The 19,298-nt window shown below is 44.8% G+C and overlaps 1 protein-coding gene and 1 long non-coding RNA gene across 3 annotated transcripts; one reads left to right on the plus strand and one right to left on the minus strand.

The window, feature by feature from the left end:
- Positions 1–3,908: 3,908 nt before the first annotated feature.
- On the plus strand, positions 3,909–8,021 carry LOC120651016 (type I inositol polyphosphate 5-phosphatase 4-like). 2 transcript variants are annotated; one of them, XR_005665899.1, is made up of 11 exons: positions 3,909–4,371; positions 4,500–4,599; positions 4,942–5,019; positions 5,099–5,291; positions 5,364–5,906; positions 6,054–6,189; positions 6,311–6,501; positions 6,599–6,707; positions 6,948–7,096; positions 7,178–7,700; positions 7,781–8,021. XR_005665899.1 is itself a non-coding variant. In XM_039928345.1 (10 exons), the coding sequence occupies exons 1-10, from the start codon at positions 4,327–4,329 to the stop codon at positions 7,422–7,424; spliced, it is 1,791 nt and encodes a 596-aa protein (XP_039784279.1). In that variant the 5' UTR covers positions 3,909–4,326; the 3' UTR covers positions 7,425–8,021. The 2 variants fall into 2 exon arrangements, 1 of the variants encoding a protein (XP_039784279.1); XM_039928345.1 differs by having other exon boundaries at positions 7,178–8,021.
- A 6,768-nt stretch (positions 8,022–14,789) lies between these two features.
- LOC120651019 lies at positions 14,790–18,131 on the minus strand. The gene is made up of 3 exons (XR_005665900.1): positions 17,390–18,131; positions 15,396–16,245; positions 14,790–15,177 (listed from the first exon to the last, which is right to left on the minus strand). It is a non-coding gene; the product is annotated as an uncharacterized LOC120651019 (long non-coding RNA).
- Between the last annotated feature and the right edge of the window lie 1,167 nt (positions 18,132–19,298).

A 19,298-nucleotide genomic window follows, 5' to 3' on the forward strand; every position in this document is an offset into this window, starting at 1 on the left:
TATTTAACATTGCCTACTATACAAAATAATATGATTAACCTCACAAGACAACTTGATTAACTTCGCAAAGTAAGTTTTAGTTAACTCACATAGCATTTAAAACATGGTTCGCTAAGAATTGAATAACTCAGAATACAACCATCATTTAAATGCAAAAAAATTACTTCAAACAGGAAGTATAGAGGGCAATCTACCCAGAAAATTTCATTCCATTTCATGCAGCCAATTATTCATAATAAATCATTCACTCAGACAGCACCTAGAAAAAGATTAAATTCTACAGGTTAAACTGGAGAAAAACAGAAGCTATAAGTTTATCATAAAACCAACACAGTGTTAACTAAGCTTCTGTAAAGTTTTCATGATTTTATCTACACATAATTAATTCTGATAAAAAGAACAAAAATAGCATTAACACATCAAGATTCATTTTTAACTTCTGTTCTAGATATGATCAGTTGTTCAAACTTCATGGACAATCTGAGCTATTCAAAATGAACAATAATAAATATTTTAATGATTTATAATGAACATAATCTATTTACCATAATAAAAGTCTACTTAATAAGCATTAAATCAAAGAAATAGCCAAACAGATCGAAAATTTCTAAAACTTGGGTAACAGCAAGATTTTAGTAACATGTAAGCATGGAAAAAGTTTCACACTCAGAACTCTAATATTTCTACCAGTACAAATATATTAGCATAACTAGTAGATCAAGGAATCTTGAAACTTTGACCTAGTTAATGATGTCAAAAAGGTTTTAAAATTTTACCAGATACTAGTAACACTGTAAGTCACAATCAAGACAAAAATCACAGATAGTTACTGAGTAGAACTACTAGAACAATTAAAGCCTATTTATTATATTCTTTTTCTTGGATTAAAAAGCAAACCAAAACTGAAGATATGTACATAACAAAACTTGTAGTTCTTGTAACAAAGATCCCAAAACATTTGGGTTTATATTTTTCTGATTTTTCTACGAATTTCTAGGCATTTTCAAAGTTCACTGGTTTGAATTTTAGAGTTCATGAACATTTCTCAAATTAGCCCCTAGAACTTTCTTTTCTTTTCAAACGAGGTCCCTAGCCGGAGTAGGGGAGGAATGGCGCTGCAGATCCCGGCGAGGTCCGGCCCTGGGGCGAGGGGGAAGGTTAGGGGAAAAAAGGAGGAAGTCCTTGCGCACCTTTTGGTGGTCTTGGATCGGTGGGAGAAGGTCGGAAAGGTGCTCGACGGCGGTGGACAGGGAGCGGCGGCGGAGGTTCAACGGCGGCGTGGTTCTCTGGTGACGGATTGGCGACAAGGGAAGGCTGGTGAGCTTCGCGAGCCCAAGGTGGAACTCGCTAGAGGGTCGAGAGGGTCGGAAAAGGTCTGGAGCGGCGGGTTCACGGCGGCGTCTAGCTCACCGGAGTTCGGGCGGCGGCAGTGGTGTTCTGGGGTTTCGGGGCGGGGATTTGGCGAGGAAGCGAGAGAAACAGAATGAGGGGGTTCTGCTGGTGCTGCTGCGCGCGAGAGGAGGGGAGCCGGGGCACTGCCCTGGGCTGGCCATGACGGCGGCGAGGTGGCGGCCGTCTGGGGCTCGGGTGTTCGTGGCAGAGACGGGGAAGCTCCAACGCGAGGGGAAAAGGGCGGCGAGGAGCTCGGGCACGACGTGTGGGTGCCACGGAGAGCAGGAGGTGGCCTGCGGCCCTCCACGGCGGTGGGCGGCGCCGCTCAGCGCCGACGGCAGAGCAAGCAGAGGAGCAGGGAGGTAGAAGATGAAGTTTGGACTGATTTGCAAAATCTGAAAAGTTCAAGGGTCCCACTGTAAAACTAAAATAACTTCTAAACTAGGGCTCAAATGAAAAAGTGCCCAACATGAAAGTTGTTCAATTTTTCTAGATCTACAACTTTGATGTTGTGCAAAAATTGATTTGACCAAAGGTTAAAGAGTTATTTTGAAAACATAGGAAGGATTTTGAATTTAATGGACTTTTGTCTTTTCCAATGCAAATTCAAATTAATTTCAAACTAAAAAGCAAAATTTTCTGCCAAGCAATGATTACACTGAATTTTACAAATAAACCCTCCACAAAAACAATATTTGCTCTCCCTATTCAAATTAAGTTATAGAAAGGACCCTGCATTAAAACATATTTACACAACTACCCTTAGATTTTTACAATAAGATCCTTTTTCAAGCAAAATAAGCACATGATGCATAAAATAAATGCAATTCTACTGCACAGACACCTAGGGTGTCACACCATGTCCGCCAGCCATGAAAGTTTCTCATGGAATTATCTTTGTGGGGCCACAACTTCTCATTTTTCGGAGAAAAATAGGAAACTATTGAAGATAGACTCTTTTTTGCCTTCCTATACTTATTTAGTGAGTTGGCAAACAACAACTTTTAGGGAGAAAATATTAAAAATTCTTGGAGATGCTCTTAGTTTGAGGAGGATTTAGAAAGCACTAGGTACAAGAAAGTTGCTGAATTGGAGCATTTATTCGATGGGTAACTATTTACGCAGAGTTGAGCTTGAGCATCTAAAACAGAAAGAACCCAAAGGGTGCCTTTTCGACAGGGTGCCAGTCAAGCTTCGTTCGTCCAACGGGTCTATGAGCAAGTCTCATGAAGAGTGTCGTCGGCCCTTTTTTCCAATAACGTCATCTTGTCGTTGTTTTGTTTCGGTTAGCCGGCGGTAGAGGACTTGTTTGTTTGCCTCCATCTTTTATTTAGTGTCTTGCTTTTTCTACAGAGCCGTTTGGCCGCTTGCGCATGAAAAGTTTTTCTAGTAGCGCACCTGCTGCATGCTTAGTCAACATGACGTGTGCAAGTTAACATATCACGTAGTAAGTCTTTAACTGCTATCTATGAAAACCTTCTTCTACAAGTAGTCGGTTCATCTCTAACGGGTTCTTGTTAGCATTGGCGTATTTTGATATCTAAAGGCAATTCCTGACGCCAGCATAACTGCTCGTTCAAAATTACATACTTTTGATTGAGGCTGTGTTTAGCTCGCGATTTTTTTTGGATTTTAGTACTGTAGCATATCTCGTTGTTATTTGACAATTAATATTCAATCATGGACTAAGTAGGCTTAAATGATTCATCTTGTATGAAACAGTTATATTATGTAATTAGTTATTTTATCAATTGCATTTAATACTCCATGCACGTGTCCAAAAAATCGATATGACGGTATTGTAGGAATTTTTTTGAAAACTAAACAGGGCCAGAAAAAATAGGTAAAGGTTTTACCTTTTTTTTGCGGTATATATAGCATACTTCAGGGTCTATTTGGAACACGGCAAGGTCACAACAATTTACATCAAACGTCAGCCGTGTTCCGAGGGAAATGCCTTCAAACAAGGCCTGGTGTTGGCAGAGAAGTTTGTGCTTGTGACGCACCAATTCCGCCCCTTATTTACCCCCAGACTCGAAGAAGGCAGTGAATGAACGAAGGTGCGGGCCATTGTCCTTATTTACCCACCGATCCCGCCCGCCAGTCAATGCCGGCAATTCAACAGCTTTACCTCACCCCCGTGCCCGCAGCTGTTGGCCGGACTTGCCGAGCTCGGCCAAACAAAATTAACAGCACGGCTGTTTCAGGTTTTGACTACTCCGGCATTGACCGCGTGTGTCATCATCACTCATCAGCTGAGCAACTAATCTGAATCGATCGACGGCTGTTCCTGAACGATCAATTGTGCAGCATTTGACGGCTAATTAATCAGGTGTCTAAACGTTTAAACTTTTGAACGAGAGAGAGATGGACACACACACACTCTGTCACTCTCTCTCTAGCTTTACTCTCACTCTCTGTCAGTCTCTGCAAGAAAATGCTAGTAGGCGTCTCTTTACCTCCTAGAAGTAGGAGACAGCAGGAGTAGCATCAGTACCGCCATTTGGCTGGGCGCCTCCCTCCTTTCTCCCTTTGCTTCAGAGGCCAGCCATTCCAGTCCAGGCCGCGTGACCCTGACTGACCCCGTCGTCTTCCTTCCTCCCCACGTCCTCCTCCTCCTCCTTCCTCCTCCTCCGATCCAATTAACAAATTCATTCATTCATCTGCCTGCCCAGAACCACCAGAACAATCCTTGCAGCCTTCTTGCAACCCTCTCGCTTTCCCATCACATCGCAATCTCTGTGCACGGAAAGACAAACAGTGGCCCGCTTGTCTCTACCGCCTGCGCCACCCCCCTGCTGGCTCCTACCTTAACCTTAGCCTCACCTGGCCTGCCCCATCCCCTGCATTGACAAGAGACAGGTCAAGCACACAGCCGTCGCCTTGCCTGGCTGCATGAGTGGCTGGCTCCTCCCTCCCTGAGGAAGGGGAACAATGAGGGATGGCGGCGGCGGCGGCGGCAACAGCAAGATGAGCAAGGTGCAGCTAGCGCCCGCCACTCTCTTGCGATTCTCTGAACCTTGCTGTTTACCTGACCTGACCTTCTTCTCCTTGCTGCTGCTGCTGCTGCTCATCTTCTTGCTGCGTTCAATCCTCCATTTTTGCAGCTGTCGTGGTCCAAGAGCCTCGTGAGGAAGTGGTTCAACATCAGGGGCAAGTCCCATGACTTCCACGCCGATGCCGTGGCTGCGGGGACTGGGAGGTCAGGTGAGTCCGGTAGCTGCAAGCCTGTGCTTTGCCTCTCTCTGGGCGTCTCTGCCTTGTGGGACTCACCACTGACTTCCGGTGCTTCCATCTCTTCTTCCTCTGTCTGCCACTGGAAGATCACTCTTTTGTTCCTTCCACCCACACTGTTCCTCATGCCCTTTGTCCTGTTCTCCTCCTCCTCCTCCTCTGCAGCTGCTGCTAGTCAAACCGTCAAAGGCCTCAGCTTTCCGGTGCATGTTTTCTGTTCTTTAATCATTCTCTGTTTTTGCAATCGAACGTTGTTGAGGCAGCCTTCTCTTGGATTTCCTTTTTTTTCAAATTGAATATTTGTTCTTGCCGCAGGTGGAGGAGATGATGACTGGATGGATGGCGGCTTCACCAGGAGGGACTCCTCCTGCGGCGCCAAGAAGAGCAGGACAGGTGAGGAATTCATCTCTGCTGCCGATCGAATCGTGATTCCTGACTCGCATTGCCCAACGCCATGGAATTCTCGATCCAGAGAGGCCGTCGCGGAGGAGCCACGAGCGGTCGCGGCGCAGCAAGATCGACCTCGACGCCGCCGAGGCCACCGTCATGCTGGACTACAGGATCTTCGCCGCGACATGGAATGTCGGTGGCCACGCGCCGCCGGGCTCCCTCAGCCTCGACGACTGGCTCCGCACCTCGCCGCCGGCCGACATCTACGTCCTCGGGTACGCCATTGCGGTTGGTTAGCCTGATTGATCGGCGGCTGAACTGATTGCCATTGCGGTGGCGGCACGCAGGTTCCAAGAGATCGTCCCGTTGAACGCCGGCAACGTCCTCGGCGCCGAGGACAACGGCCCGGCGAGGAAGTGGGTGTCGCTGGTCAGGCGGACTCTGAACAGCCTGCCGGGGAGTAGCGGCGGCGGCGGCAGCGGGAGCCTGCAGACGCCGTCGCCGGCGCCGTACCCGGTGGCGGAGATGGACGCCGACTTCGAGGGGTCGAGGCAGAACAACCCGTCCTTCTTCCACCGGCGGTCGTTCCAGGCCGGGCTCAGCCGGAGCCTGCGGGCGGACGGCGACATCCTCGCCGGCCCCGGCCCCGGCCCGGCCAGGCTCGAGCGGCGGTACAGCGTCAACGACCGCGTCATGTACGGCAGCAGGCCCAGCGACTACGAGGCCAACTGCCGGTGGGGCGGCGGCGCCCAGTCCGACGACGAGGACGACGGCGGCGGCGGCGCCGGGTCGCCGAGCACCACGTTCTCTCCAATGTCGCACGCATACGGCAACGCTCCTCCGCCCACGGAAGAATACAATAATGGGTCGGCAGCTCGCGGTCCTGCTAGGTACAATGTCGTCTTCTTAACTGGAAAAAATGCAGTTCTATGTAGTATTATCTGAAAAAAAGTAGTTATTTTAAAATCATGAGAAACAAATGCGGTTTTCATTTCTCGAAATTCATTTGATTTTTATTTGTCAATTTTGATGACCAGGTACTGCCTGGTTGCAAGCAAGCAGATGGTTGGATTGTTCCTGATGATTTGGGCTCGGAAAGAGATGAAGAACGACATAAGGAATCTGAAGGTGTCCTGTGTTGGGAGAGGATTAATGGGCTATCTTGGAAATAAGGTGAGTTATACTCTATACCGACTAATGTGCAACAATGTTACATGTGCAATCAGAGAAAGAGAGTTGGTTTGGTTCTGATCGATTTGGAATCCAATGAGAGGGTTTTTGGTGTGTTTTTCAGGGTTCAATTTCCATTAGCATGTTATTGCACCAAACAAGCTTTTGCTTCGTCTGCAGTCATCTAACATCAGGTCAGAAAGATGGCGATGAGCACCGCAGGAACTCCGATGTAATGGAGATTCTGAGGAAGACCAGGTTCCCGAGGGTTTATGGGCAGTATGAGAGGTGCCCGGAAACAATCTTGGAGCATGAGTAAGCAGACGCCTTATTCTGAGTAATGCAGCAATTTTCAGTTGCATGTCTTGTGTAATGTCCTAATGGCATCCTTTGTCTGTGCATTTTCTCGTAGCCGGATAATCTGGCTTGGGGATCTCAATTATCGCATCGCACTTTCCTATCGATCAGTGAAGGCGCTTGTCGAGATGCGTAACTGGAAAGCACTGCTGGAAAAAGATCAGGTGAGAGCTTAGCATCAACTTTGTGGACACACAATGTACTTCCACGCATATCTTCTGATCGCGAGTAACAGAAAAAGTAGCAAAATTCTTTCCAACAGTAGATTTCTTGTGACATTGGCAACCAATGCTTTATCTCTTGTCATTCTTTTAATTCTTTGATGTTACAAGGTGTCGATAGTTCGGCAAAATTAAAGGCAAGAACAATACTGATGAGGTAGTGTGAAACTTTTGTGCTTTCAGCTGAGGAGTGAGCAAAGAGGTGGTCGTGTGTTTCCTGGCTGGAATGAGGGGAGGATATACTTCCCACCAACCTACAAGTACTCCAACAATTCTGACAAATACGCTGGAGATGACATGAACCAAAAGGAGAAGAAGAGAACTCCAGCATGGTATGTAATTACAGTAAAACTTGACAGAATTTTTTCATATTTTGTACAGTTATAGAAGCTGAGTAATCTCTTTTTATGCAGGTGTGATCGCATTTTGTGGTATGGAAGGGGCCTTAGCCAACTCTCATATGTTCGGGGAGAGTCTCGCTTCTCGGACCACAGACCTGTCTACAGTATGTTCAGTGCAGAAGTGGAATCGATCAATCACAGCCGAATTCAGAAGATGAGTTCTTGGAGCTCCCAGTTGGACATAGAAGAATTACTGCCATACTCGTATGGGTACACTGACATCAATCCTTATGGATATACTGATCTCAATTTCTTTTGAAATGGACAGCTAGCGCGACTCTCAGCTTGAGCTACATGCTTCAACTGAACCGCCCCTCGCTGCGATGCCAGTTATCTTTGCCAAGAATTGAGGACAGAGTTGATAGACATGCAGGAGTAATCTGGTCTAAGTTTCTCCTATTGATTGATCGGTGCTCTGCATTCGCTTCTCATGGTTATAGAAGCTTGTTAATGTAGTCACTTGCCTTGAGTTGAGAAAAAGCAAATCTCGAACTTTCAGCATTGCAATTTTCTGAATGTTCAGGTTGCTGTCAAGGTACATACCCAGTCCATGTATAAAAGCTGCCTCTGTGGTGAAATGAGAAATCTGATGAGCCTCTGGATGATCTTTTGCAGTTCTCCATCTAGTGTTAGCCTCTGATAGACACATCGAGAGAAATGCTCAAATGATGATGAGCAGATAGATAGCATAGCACTGGCCCTTCAATTTGAAGGCCAGGTGAATTTTGAAATATTCCGTTTTCCCCTTCTTCTCTACATCTGTATACTTTGGCCATAATCAGTTTATTCGTAGTGGTACAATATATTTTTTGCTTGTGTTTTGAAAGCAGTAAAAGAAAGGGGGGTCATGAATGCCTGCAATGTTCTCAAATCATTTCGTTTCCCTGCATGGAGGAAAAGGTTGTGTGCAAGTAATGCGTGGCCATCATGCGTTGACAGTGGCAGGGGCAATGTGTGATCAGTGAGCTGATGAAAAAGGCTACCTATGACACTGCATCTTTAAGTCTTGAGAAATGTGCAGAGGCACTGTGTGTTGCTGTGGAACATTCACACTTTGTTCGGTTGGCTGTGGCTGTGCTGATTTGTTGTGAGAGAAAAGTACTGCTGGTTGGCTGGTGCTAGTGGCTGTTGCTAATTTGGTATGAGAAAAAAAACACTGCTGTCTGGTTCCAGCAGAACATAGTTCAGGGACAGCCTAGTTTCTTGTTGCCACTCTCCGGTGCCCCCCTCTGGCTTTTTCATTTCAGACATTTCAGATTATCTGTTCATTTTTTTGAGGGCAGATTATCTGTTCAACTTGAGAGTTTGATAGTGTATTGTACTAGTGCAAATGTGGAACCGTCCTATTTTTAATCTTGATGCGAAATCAAATTCAGGGGCCGTTTAGTTCCCAAAAATTTTCACCCAAAATTTTTCACCTCCCCTTTAAACACATGTATGAAGCACTAAATGTAATTAAATAACAAAACTAATTACACAGTTTGGATGTACATGACGAGACGAATCTTTTAAGCCTAATTAGTGCATGATTAGCCATAAGTGCTACAGTAACCCGCATGTGCTAATGACGCGGTCAAAGGCCTCAAAAGATTCGTCTCGTGGTTTCCAAGTGAGTTCTGAAATTAGTTTTTTAATTAGTGTCCGAAAAGCCCTCCCGACATCTGGTCAAACAATCGATGTGACCTTTGATCCAAAAAAATTTCACTAACTAAACACCCCCTCAGACGTAAATTTCTAAAATCCATTGTTTACTGACGTCAAATTTCTTGGCATTATCTATTCCGGATGACCAACACACTGCAGAAATCAACAGCAGATGCACCTTCTGCGACACAAGGCCCTCTTGGGAACACAAGAGTCTATCCTCACTGCCACGACTGGATGATCATCGAACCTATTCCTGTGATCGAAAATCTTTGCGAGAGCTGCAATCTCTCTATCTCTCTCTCTCTCTCTCTCTCTCTCTCTCTCTCTCTCTCTCTAAATCTCTCTCTCTCTCTCTCTCTAAATCTCTCTCTCTCTCTGGTGCACCACTTTGGGATCTTTGTTGGACGTACAGGTTGATCTGATGGAAGGAAGAGAAATCAACAAAGACCATCTCATCTCAGACGCTGGAGCAAAAAGCGCCGCCTCAACGAGGAGTCTCTGCTTTAGCCATGAGCCCATGAACACTAGTGCCAGCCTTGCAAACTGTGAACGTCTTTCCACGAGAAATAATACAGTGTTCGCTACGTAACTCATTCATGCTAAAGCTGCGTGGAAAGAAGTGAGTGTGTGTTGGCTTGGCGGTAGACATCGACGAGCGTATGGTGTGGTATGTACTAGAGTCCCACCCTCAGAATCTGTTACATACGTAGTAGCACAGGAGTCCCGATCACCAGCTCCTCCCCACCAAACTTTGGTTCAAAATTAAGAGGGGGATGGGAGGGGCGCAGAGAGGTGGGAGAGGTGATTTGTAAAAGTGTGATTATCCAATTCAAGGGCGGGTCTAGATTGTAAAATTATTCAATTCTCCGTACCCCTTGGATGTTGATATAATAAGTCAGATTGAAGTTTTCATAGTTTACACGGAGTGGTTGGTTTGCACCTGATACGTTAAGAAACTGGAAATGCTATGAACAGGATGTCCGAGAGATCGGACGCCTGCTCCTGCCGGCCTGCTCGCCCCACGGCTGCGCTTGCATGCTCCTCCGCCGAGAGATCGGACGCTTGCACCGCACCTGCGCAGCTCCACGCTTGCTCCGCGCGACCGCCACCGCTTGCTCCAGCCGGCAGCGCTTGACCTCCCGCCAGGCCCCGCCAGCCTACTCCCGCCAGGGTTTCACTTCCCGTCCGGTATCCGCCGGAAACCGGAAAAATTTTCCGTTCCCGGAACTATCCGGGATTGGAAACCGCCAGAATTTCCTGAAAAATTTCGCCCAAATTTAAAATTTTTTAAAAAATTTGTATGAACGGTAACCACTGCATCCCGAGCGGGAATCGTCGTTTCCCGGGCGGTTTCCGTTGATTTTGACCGGGAAATGCCGTCGGCCGAGGGGAAAATTAAAAATTTTGGCAACATTTCCCCGTAATTTTTTAAATAGCATTGCACAAAGTATATATCAAGCATTTATGTATCATTGACAGGGAGATAAACATATAAATAGAAGTTCATATACATATAAATGTTGTGTTCGCATGAGTAGTCCATAAATCACAACAATAGTCCATCCAAACTTCATATCCATAGTCCATACAAATCATCAAATACACATCATGTTATTTGTATGTATCATGCGGAATAATGTGTACTATGGAGCATGGACTTTGGTTATAGTATTTGATGATTTGTATGAACTAGTGTGTATGAACTTCTATTTATATACATTATCTCTGTGTCAATGATATACAATTGCTCGATGTATATTTTGTGCAATGCTTTTTACAAAATTAGGGGGAGATGCTGCTAAAAAATTTTATTTTCACCGCAGCCGACGACATTTTTCGGTCAAATTCAACGGTGCTATATGACTTGTATTTGTAAGGCGCTATATGTGTAAAACATATGCTGTGACATGTCTATATATGTGTGCGACATGTATATATGTATCTTATATATGTTTGTGCCATGTCATGTATTCAATTTGCACTGAAATGCTGCCAAAATTTTCATTGTTCATACTAACTATGCAATGCTATGTCCATTATATACATTAAAACATTATATATGTCTTCAAAATATCTTACGACATGTCAATTGTTCAAATGGAGTCATTTCTTTGTAAAATTTGGCTTCACTGCACCTGTTTTTCTTGAATTCCCAGTCGCTGTGACCGGTTTCCCGGTCAGAAAACACCGGTTACCAGTCGGGAAAACCGGTTTCCCAATTTTTGAATTTGAAGTGCCATCCCGTCCGGTTTCTGGCGGTTTTCACCGGGAACCGGCCGGTTTCCCGTTCCCGGACTCAGGCGGGAAAGCGCTTTCCGACGGAAAGATAAACCCTGACTCCCACGCAGCTCCCCGCCGGTGGCGGCTCACCCGTGCCCTGTTCCGCTGCGGCCATGGCCGGTCGCCCTCCGCCTGTTCCTGGCTGCTGCCCGCCCCAAACCGCGGCGGCAAGCCCAGCATAGGGAGCGGCACGCGAGGACGGCCGCGGGAGATCCGGGGTGGTGGCGCACGAGGCCAGCCCGCGAGCTTCGGCCGCCGCCGGCGAGCTCCAGGCCGCAGGCGGTGGGAGATCCGGGCAGCGGTGAGGCTCGTTGCAGTAGAATGATTTGAATGTTGCCCTGGGTTGATTCGAGATGTTTGAAGTAGTCTTATTTTGATGTTGTATGAAACAACGTTATGATGTTGCAGCCGGAATTTTACTCTTCGCATCCCATATGTGTTTGATGTTACATGCTTCTGATGTTGCAAATATTAACTTTTATGTTCCAAGCGTGTATTTACAGTGTTGCAACGGAGCGTCGGATGAGAAATTTCCGATCGGACGTATGGGTGCTAGTGGTGCCGATTAAGCGATAGGAAATTTCTCATCGGACGTACGGGCGCTAGCGGCGCTGATTAAGAAATACAAGTCAATAATTTACATTTACATTACCTATGTACTCCCTATCCTAAAATACAAGTTATTTTAGAAATTCTAGGACAAATTAATAAGTAGATAATTAAAATGACCATGTTTGCTCCTAATTTATTACCCATATTTAGCAGTAAGTAATTCTTGCATGCATATATAGCTTCTAAATAGCGTAAAATGACTTATTTTTTTGAATAAATTTTGAATTCTAGAATGACTTGTTTTGTTGGACTGCGACGGAGGGAGTATTACTTATATAGACATATAGACAAACCCTATATATCCTATATATCAATTAAGAAGCTTCCCGAGATATGGATACATCTCCATTCTCCACACATATATGTTTTCATTGTTGCTTCTTCCAACCGTATATATGCTACTAAAAAAATGATTTCGCAGATCACTGACTACCCATTTTTATAAGCACTTCTCTTAAGAAACCGCATGTGAGCAAACTGAGCGTAGCTCAACGCGCTGGTAATATTCCTTATGATAGAACCCGCCCGCCCGGGTAGTGGTAGGTGACATTCCCGTTGACATATCTCGAGAATCTGCCAGCTCAGTCTCTTAGAGCTGCCCGAATTGTGTACGTGTATTTATAGGGTTGAGTATGCACGCATGTCTATGAGTGTTTACGTCGTTGCACTATGTTTCTCAAAAAAAAAAAAGAATACATGTGGAAATGTGGTTCCTTCACCTATGTCAGGTCCCGCCGGCAATCTGAGAAATTAAAATCATTTGTAGAGTTGTGATAAATCTATCACCATTACTGTTTTTCGTGAGTCCGATCAAATAAAAATATACACCTTCTTTCCCACATAATGGGCCAAAGTTTTAAAAGCCTGGTGACATGCATCTTATTTTAGGGCGTCATAAAAAAATCTATGGTTCCGTACGTCGTCTACCGGGCGTTGACAAAAAGCGTGAGAGGTCGGTGCGTGGCGTGTACATCGCCATCACCCCTTGCATGCATGGGGCCCGCCAGGATCGATCCAAGTAGTCGGAGAAAAGCAATGCATGCAAAGCGAGGAGGGACATGACACTTGATTCTCCATTCGATGGATGGATCACCCATGTCGTCGTCTTCGTAGAGCCCTAGATATACAGCAGCAGCTAGCTAGCATGCAGCCATGCCCGCTTCCTCCTTAGCTAGCTCCTAGCAAGAACCCTAAAGCTAGCCATGCATCCATGGCACGATCGAACAGCAACCAACCGATCGAAAAGCATACCGATCGATCAGCGAACTTAATCTGCGTGCAAAGGGGGCCAAGGCAATCAGCTAGCTAGCTAGGCCAAGCAATGTCTGTGTATAGCTGGGGATGAATCCGATCTCATGGGCATGCATATATGCAGTGGCATGCAGCATCGGCACGCCGAATTGAATGATGTGGCACATGCTCAGATCTTGCATGCCCTTTGTGTTGGTGTTCATAATTCATTGCTTGTGTTCTTGGCCTAATGTAATGAGTGGGGAGTGTGCCTCTGAAAGCGATCGGGTGCTCTAGCCTAAGAGGAGGAGAGGGTGAATTAGGCACAATTAAAACTTTAACCTATGACTCCAACTAGTTTGCACAAAATTTAAACTAAAACAAACTATCTAGATGTGCAACTACGGTTCAGCTTAGTGTGAAACCCTCATCCCAAAAAAGTTTTGCAACCTATAGCCAATCCAAGCAAGATACTACACTAAAAAAGTAAAGACACACAAGTTGCAATATGAAATGCGGAAACTTAAAGGGAGGGATGAGAGGAAGCGAACTCTCGACACGAGGATTTATCCCGTGGTTCGGTTTGCCACAAAGGCGCCCCTACGTTTACGTTGTTGAAGCACTCACTAAGAGTAACGCTTCCCGGCAATCAAATCTTTTCCGTGAACACAATCACGGTCACCTTGATCCCGATCTTCACTAAGGGAGATTGCCCACGAAGGAGGGGTCTCCGTCCCCTGCACAAAGTCGTCAACGCCGCTCCACACCAAGCCGGAGGATCGTAGACTTGCCGGCAAGCCACCAAGGCTCCAAGAAGGCCGGCGCACCAAGATACAAGGATGGTTCACTCTAGAACCACAGCACAAGGATCTAAACCTTGCTTGATCACTCACTCAAGAGCTAACCTTGCACTAACACTCACAAAGCTTGTGCTAAGGACTAAGGATTTGATCTTTATGCTCTTGGATGGCTTGGAGATGTTTTTGGGTGTGTGTGGGATGTTCAGCAACTCCAGCAAACTCAAATGGCCGGGGGAGATCATATTTATAGGCCTCCAAGTCGAACTAGCCGTTACTAACCGTTAGCCAGTTTCTGCGTAGGCATCGGAACTTCCGATGCATAGGGCGTCGGTTCTTCCGGTCACTCTGCGCTCTGAAGTAGCCGTTGGTAGCTCTGACACTTCTGCAGCTGAGTTGGCAACCACCGGTTTAACCGATGACTTAGTGTCGGTTCAACCGGTGCCTCTTGATCTTCATGTAGCCGTTGCCCTTGCTGACGTCATTGCACCACGCCTTGCTCCGACGCACCACCGGTTCAACCGGTGCTGAAGACTTCGCTCCTGCTCGCTTGACATCGTCTCTGGAACATGGTACGTTGAATGCACTGGTGTCTATCTTGAAGCCGTCAGTTCAACCGGTGCTTCACTTCTTTCTTCACTTGATCTCCAGAGGCGCTCAGTCCTGCACCAACACCAGGGCGTCGGATCTTCCGACAACCATCGGATGCACCGATGCTATGGGCATCGGTTCTTCCGGTGCTACTGATTTCAGTAAAATTCGTCCAATTTAGCGTTTCTTTGAGTTATTTCTTCGTGTTTTGCTTTGTATGGCCTTTTTACTTCATCCCTGGGATCTAAAAATGTTCACTTAACAAAACCATTACTCATTGATTGCGTTGTCATTCAATCACCAAAATCACTCGAAATGGTATAAATAGTGCCATGTTCGTTACAGCCTCAGGTCGTCACGGTAATGCTGCTGGCCTGGCCGGGTGAGTGCTATCTACTCCCTCCAATTCACAATTTAATTAATTGTACGCAATTAACTCGTGTTGGCCCCGAGAGGCAATCGGCAGGTGGGCTCAAATAAGACTATCGATTGTGAAAATCTCAAATTTTGAAATAAGACTATCATCCGTGAATGGGGAGAGAATATATAGGATGCTGGAAAACCTTTCAACAACTCGGCGTGTGCACAAGACACAATCAATCGCCTCCAAGCATCACCCGTCTGATGAGTAAAGTGGCTACCATCCGTCTGATGGAGCCCGAATACCGATGCACGCGCAATGTCGTAAGTGATATCAGGAGCACACCGTACCCTTGATTGATCACCACCTTCGAGTTTGCAATGCATGCGGCAGAGACGCCCACAGGCAGCGGCAGGCACTGTCGCCAGGAGACTACCTGTGTACTTGTTTGCTATGATCGTCGACATGCACGCAGCATCATCTCTGGCTGGGGTCTGCCAAAAAAGGATAAGGCTAATCAAAGTCCAGAACAGTGCGTGGTGACATGGATTGAGAACGATAGTATTACTCTTAACTCTGTATTTTGTCTAACAATGACAATAACTTTTTTCCCAAGGAAAAAAAAGGTTCTACCATCTCCTACTCTGTATTTTCAAAAGATGTGAGCATGTACCAAAGATCAAAGCAAATTTAGCCGGAGTAAACTGAAAACCTGAGAGCTTCTGCTGGTACGTGTAGCCGGAGAACATCTCGCCACTCCAGTCCAGGAGAGGCAACGTAACGGGCACATCAATACCTTTTGGATCGAAATGACTCCCGAATCAGAATCCAAGAGAAGGCGCGCACTTGCTTTCTGTTAATTTGCCTTTGGAAACCAAAGCCATGCTTACAGCATAGCAGCCTAGCGTCCAATAGGAAATTTGTGCTTAGAACAGAGAGAAATGAGTGGTTCCTCTCAACTAATCTTTCATGGAACACTACCTATTCTGGCGTCCTGTTCCTCTGAAAGGGAGGTTTGGAGCCAGAATAAGATGGTGCATTCATAAACTTTACTCAAGCCAAAAAGGGAAGGGAAAAAAACACACCATCAGCCATCAAAGCTAGGTGAAATTGTTGGACTCCTTTTGGTTTGCAGGATTCACAAAGGATCATGGTAAAAAAAGAAACAGCCCTTAGAGTCAAAATCTAATTGCACATGCACATCCATGTCACAAACCTACCCCTTGAACCAAACATGCTGTTGCGCCATATACGTATCTTAAGGAATTCTGGAACACCATCAAATCTAATAAACCCGCTGGATGACCGAGACAAGATACACGGCACATCCATTATATCCTATCAACTGTAGGGCAATGGAAGCATGCATTTTGTTCTTTCTGGGACAGATAGAATCCTGCCCATGCATCTATAATCTACACACACAAACATCGAAGAACTTTTTTCTGACGTGCACGTCTGCCCCTGAATCCACACTGACAACCCTTCGCAGCTTTTTACTGTTGTGAATCCAGGTCAACCATTGGCACTATCCCGATGGCTGCAGAGTGTTTCCAGCCAACCTAACAAGACAACAACTGAACAAAGTAGTGAAGGACAGATGGCAAAACTGATTCAGTGTCATGCATAACACAAAAATACTGTCTAGAATCATACAAGGTTTAATTTGACAGATGCCGGTTAACGTTTCACCATGATTACAGATTGGTAGAGCTTTTATGTGCAAAGGAAGGCTAAATTGTACTCATGCAGTTGATATAATTAACTCTGTGCATCAAGTTCAGTAGGTCACTCAATTTGTCATAACTCATTCACAATCATCCCGTAGTTACAATCAAACAAACACATACCCTTTTAAAGAACCTTGTATATATCTCCCTGGAATCTTTAAACCACGGTGGTTCCGTTGGGAACAAAATTAACTGGATGGTGGTGCATGCAAATTACTCAAGTGGCATTATAACACGTCAAGCCTCCAATGGCAGATTGCAAATAATAGCAGTCAGATCACTCAAAGGTGCTTTAATCACCACGGCTGTGAATGATTTCATGGTGTGCATCATGCTCATTGAGATTTCCAAGAGCTAGAATGGTCTAGCAATTCAAGAAACTTCGTTTTCAAGAGTCTTTTTATACTTTGAGACTTCTCCTTTCCACCGTGCAAAGGTGTTAATGTTATATTCCTTTGCTTGAACCATTTTTTTTTTAAAAAAAAGAAAACAGCATGATCACTCAAGTAGCACTATATTGATCACTCAAGTAGCACTATATCCATAAAAGTGACCTTATTGTCTGCAGAAATGATATATTGCTCTAGATCACTCAAGTAGCACTATATTACAATGAGCCATTAATGATAGATTACAAATAATAGCAGCCAAATCATCAGAAGATGATCTAATCACCATGGTTGTGTATGGTTTTGGCGTATATTATGCTCATTGAGATTTCCCTGAGCTAGGACGTCTCACTGTGAATGATCTATCAGTTGGAGTAGCTTTATTAACATCTTTCTTTGCTTAACGAAGTTGTAGATAAGGATTTAATGCATAACTAAATGAGTATTGCCTAAAGAAATGATATACTGGACTAGAAACCATGAGTAAAACATCTATAACAGACTAATGCATAAATATGCCACTTAATAACGATGATACATTGCATTGAAAGGGTGAGCTGGGCAGTAAGTGACATCAATAAATATACCTTTGTCATCAAACAAACCCCTTGTACCAATTTTATCAGCAAGCACCCTTGCACCAGATAGAGAAGGAAGCACCCATTACAGATTTGGTACTTCTGTTTCAGAGAAAGCAGACTTGATTTACCGTTTGTGTGCCTGGAAAAAAGAATAGAAGTTTAGTATATTCTACTAATATTGCTACTATACGAAGAATTTCTACTGGAACCTTGCAAGCGCTAGTGATACGAATTAAACAATAAATCAATTTGGCACAACAATGTTGTAGCATACATCACTGGATTGGAGTTGGTAGAGAAATACCAGAAATGTACTTGTACTGAGTTCGTTGTTAATGCAACAATACCTGTTATTAAAGTTCAGTGTGCTAACTAGCATACTTCACCACTTGATATAAAAAATGCCACAGGGGACGCGAGCAATTCACACTATAACACTACTGTAGTATACTAGGCAACATTTGGTACCACAAATCAAGTTAACCCACACAACTGTTCAGCCACAAAATCAATTGCCATTTAAAGATATAGAACCTCCAGAATCTTGAAATGCGAATAAAGATTCAATTAAAATGTGCACAGTTAAGGGATTCAAATCGCTTGTCTTCATCAGTATTACAGAAATGTCAGTTTCAAGTCAAAAACATTGAGTATCAAACTGAAATAAAAAAACTTGCTAGTCTATGCAGGCATACTATTCATGAACAAGGTTGTAATGAATAATGATTAAATAAAATAACCACTGTCTCACTGACAAGAAATTCCAATCAGGCAGCCTTTGTACCCCCAACTGGAAATATTGCTGAACAAGAAGTCCCATTGGTGCAGAATTCAGAAGACCCTGTAACACAAGATGAGCAGGTTAATTGTGGGTGCCCAGCGATGAACAACACTCAAATGGATAGTGAACAGGATAATAACAACATGGAGATTGAACAGGATGGCCTGATTCCACCTGCAGCAGATATGATTGAAATGCTAGCTGACAATGAAGACTTATTGGATCAGAACTCATTAATCCGAGAGAAGAATATGCCTTCTTCAGAGATCCAGATAAGTCATGCAGAAAAGCAAAATCTGTTTGGGGAAGGTAGTAAAAATTTAAATGCAGAACAACTGACTGACCAGATTCTCAGTTCTCTGAAGACTGTCATTAGCAACTTTGCTCAGCAAGTCATAGCCCCTGGCAGAAGCATTAGCGCTATCAACATCCCGGCCTCCTGCATCAGGTTCTCTCTAGGTGAGCAAGGCCTAGAGAATATTAAAATCTTTTCAGCTGAAACTCGAGGGATTTCTATGAACACCACAACAACAACTCTTACTGATGAAAGTGGTTTCAACCCAACCACTAAGACAAATGTGTCAGATAATCAGCAAATCAATCTCAGGACTTTCCCATCTGCTAGAATAATCAAGAAGACTTATTGCAGAAGGAAGAAGGAGATCCGTAAGGAGCAGGAGCCAATCTTTGGCCCTTCATACCTAGAGGAAAGCTCAAGAAAGAAAAGGAATATAAAGGAAATTGAGTCTAGTGGCAGAATCCTTAGGGGACATAAGAGGAACAGGACCCCAGTCAGTGACAGTAAGCTTAGAAGAAGCACAAGGGTTCAACTGAGAAACAAGGAATCCAAACCAGCACCAGCTGATCCTCCTCAAGCTAGCAGGTCTGGCAGAAGGGCCTCCAAGAAGATCAGATCCCATGCTCAACTAGCTGGTGACCTCATCATCACTGATTTCAATCAAGATGTTGAATTTCCAGGCCTTGATACAATTGAGAAAATGGGTACTGCTTACCCTGAAATTCCGGTAACTGTGATACAGAATGTGGCTATTAGCAGATGTGGCCTAGCTCCTTCGGTGGTGACGGCAGACCGGCTTCTCCAGAACAAGAAGGATAATGAACAAGGAGAGAGGA

Source organism: Panicum virgatum, chromosome 9K, assembly GCF_016808335.1.
Source record: "Panicum virgatum strain AP13 chromosome 9K, P.virgatum_v5, whole genome shotgun sequence".
Classification (NCBI taxonomy): domain Eukaryota; kingdom Viridiplantae; phylum Streptophyta; class Magnoliopsida; order Poales; family Poaceae; genus Panicum; species Panicum virgatum.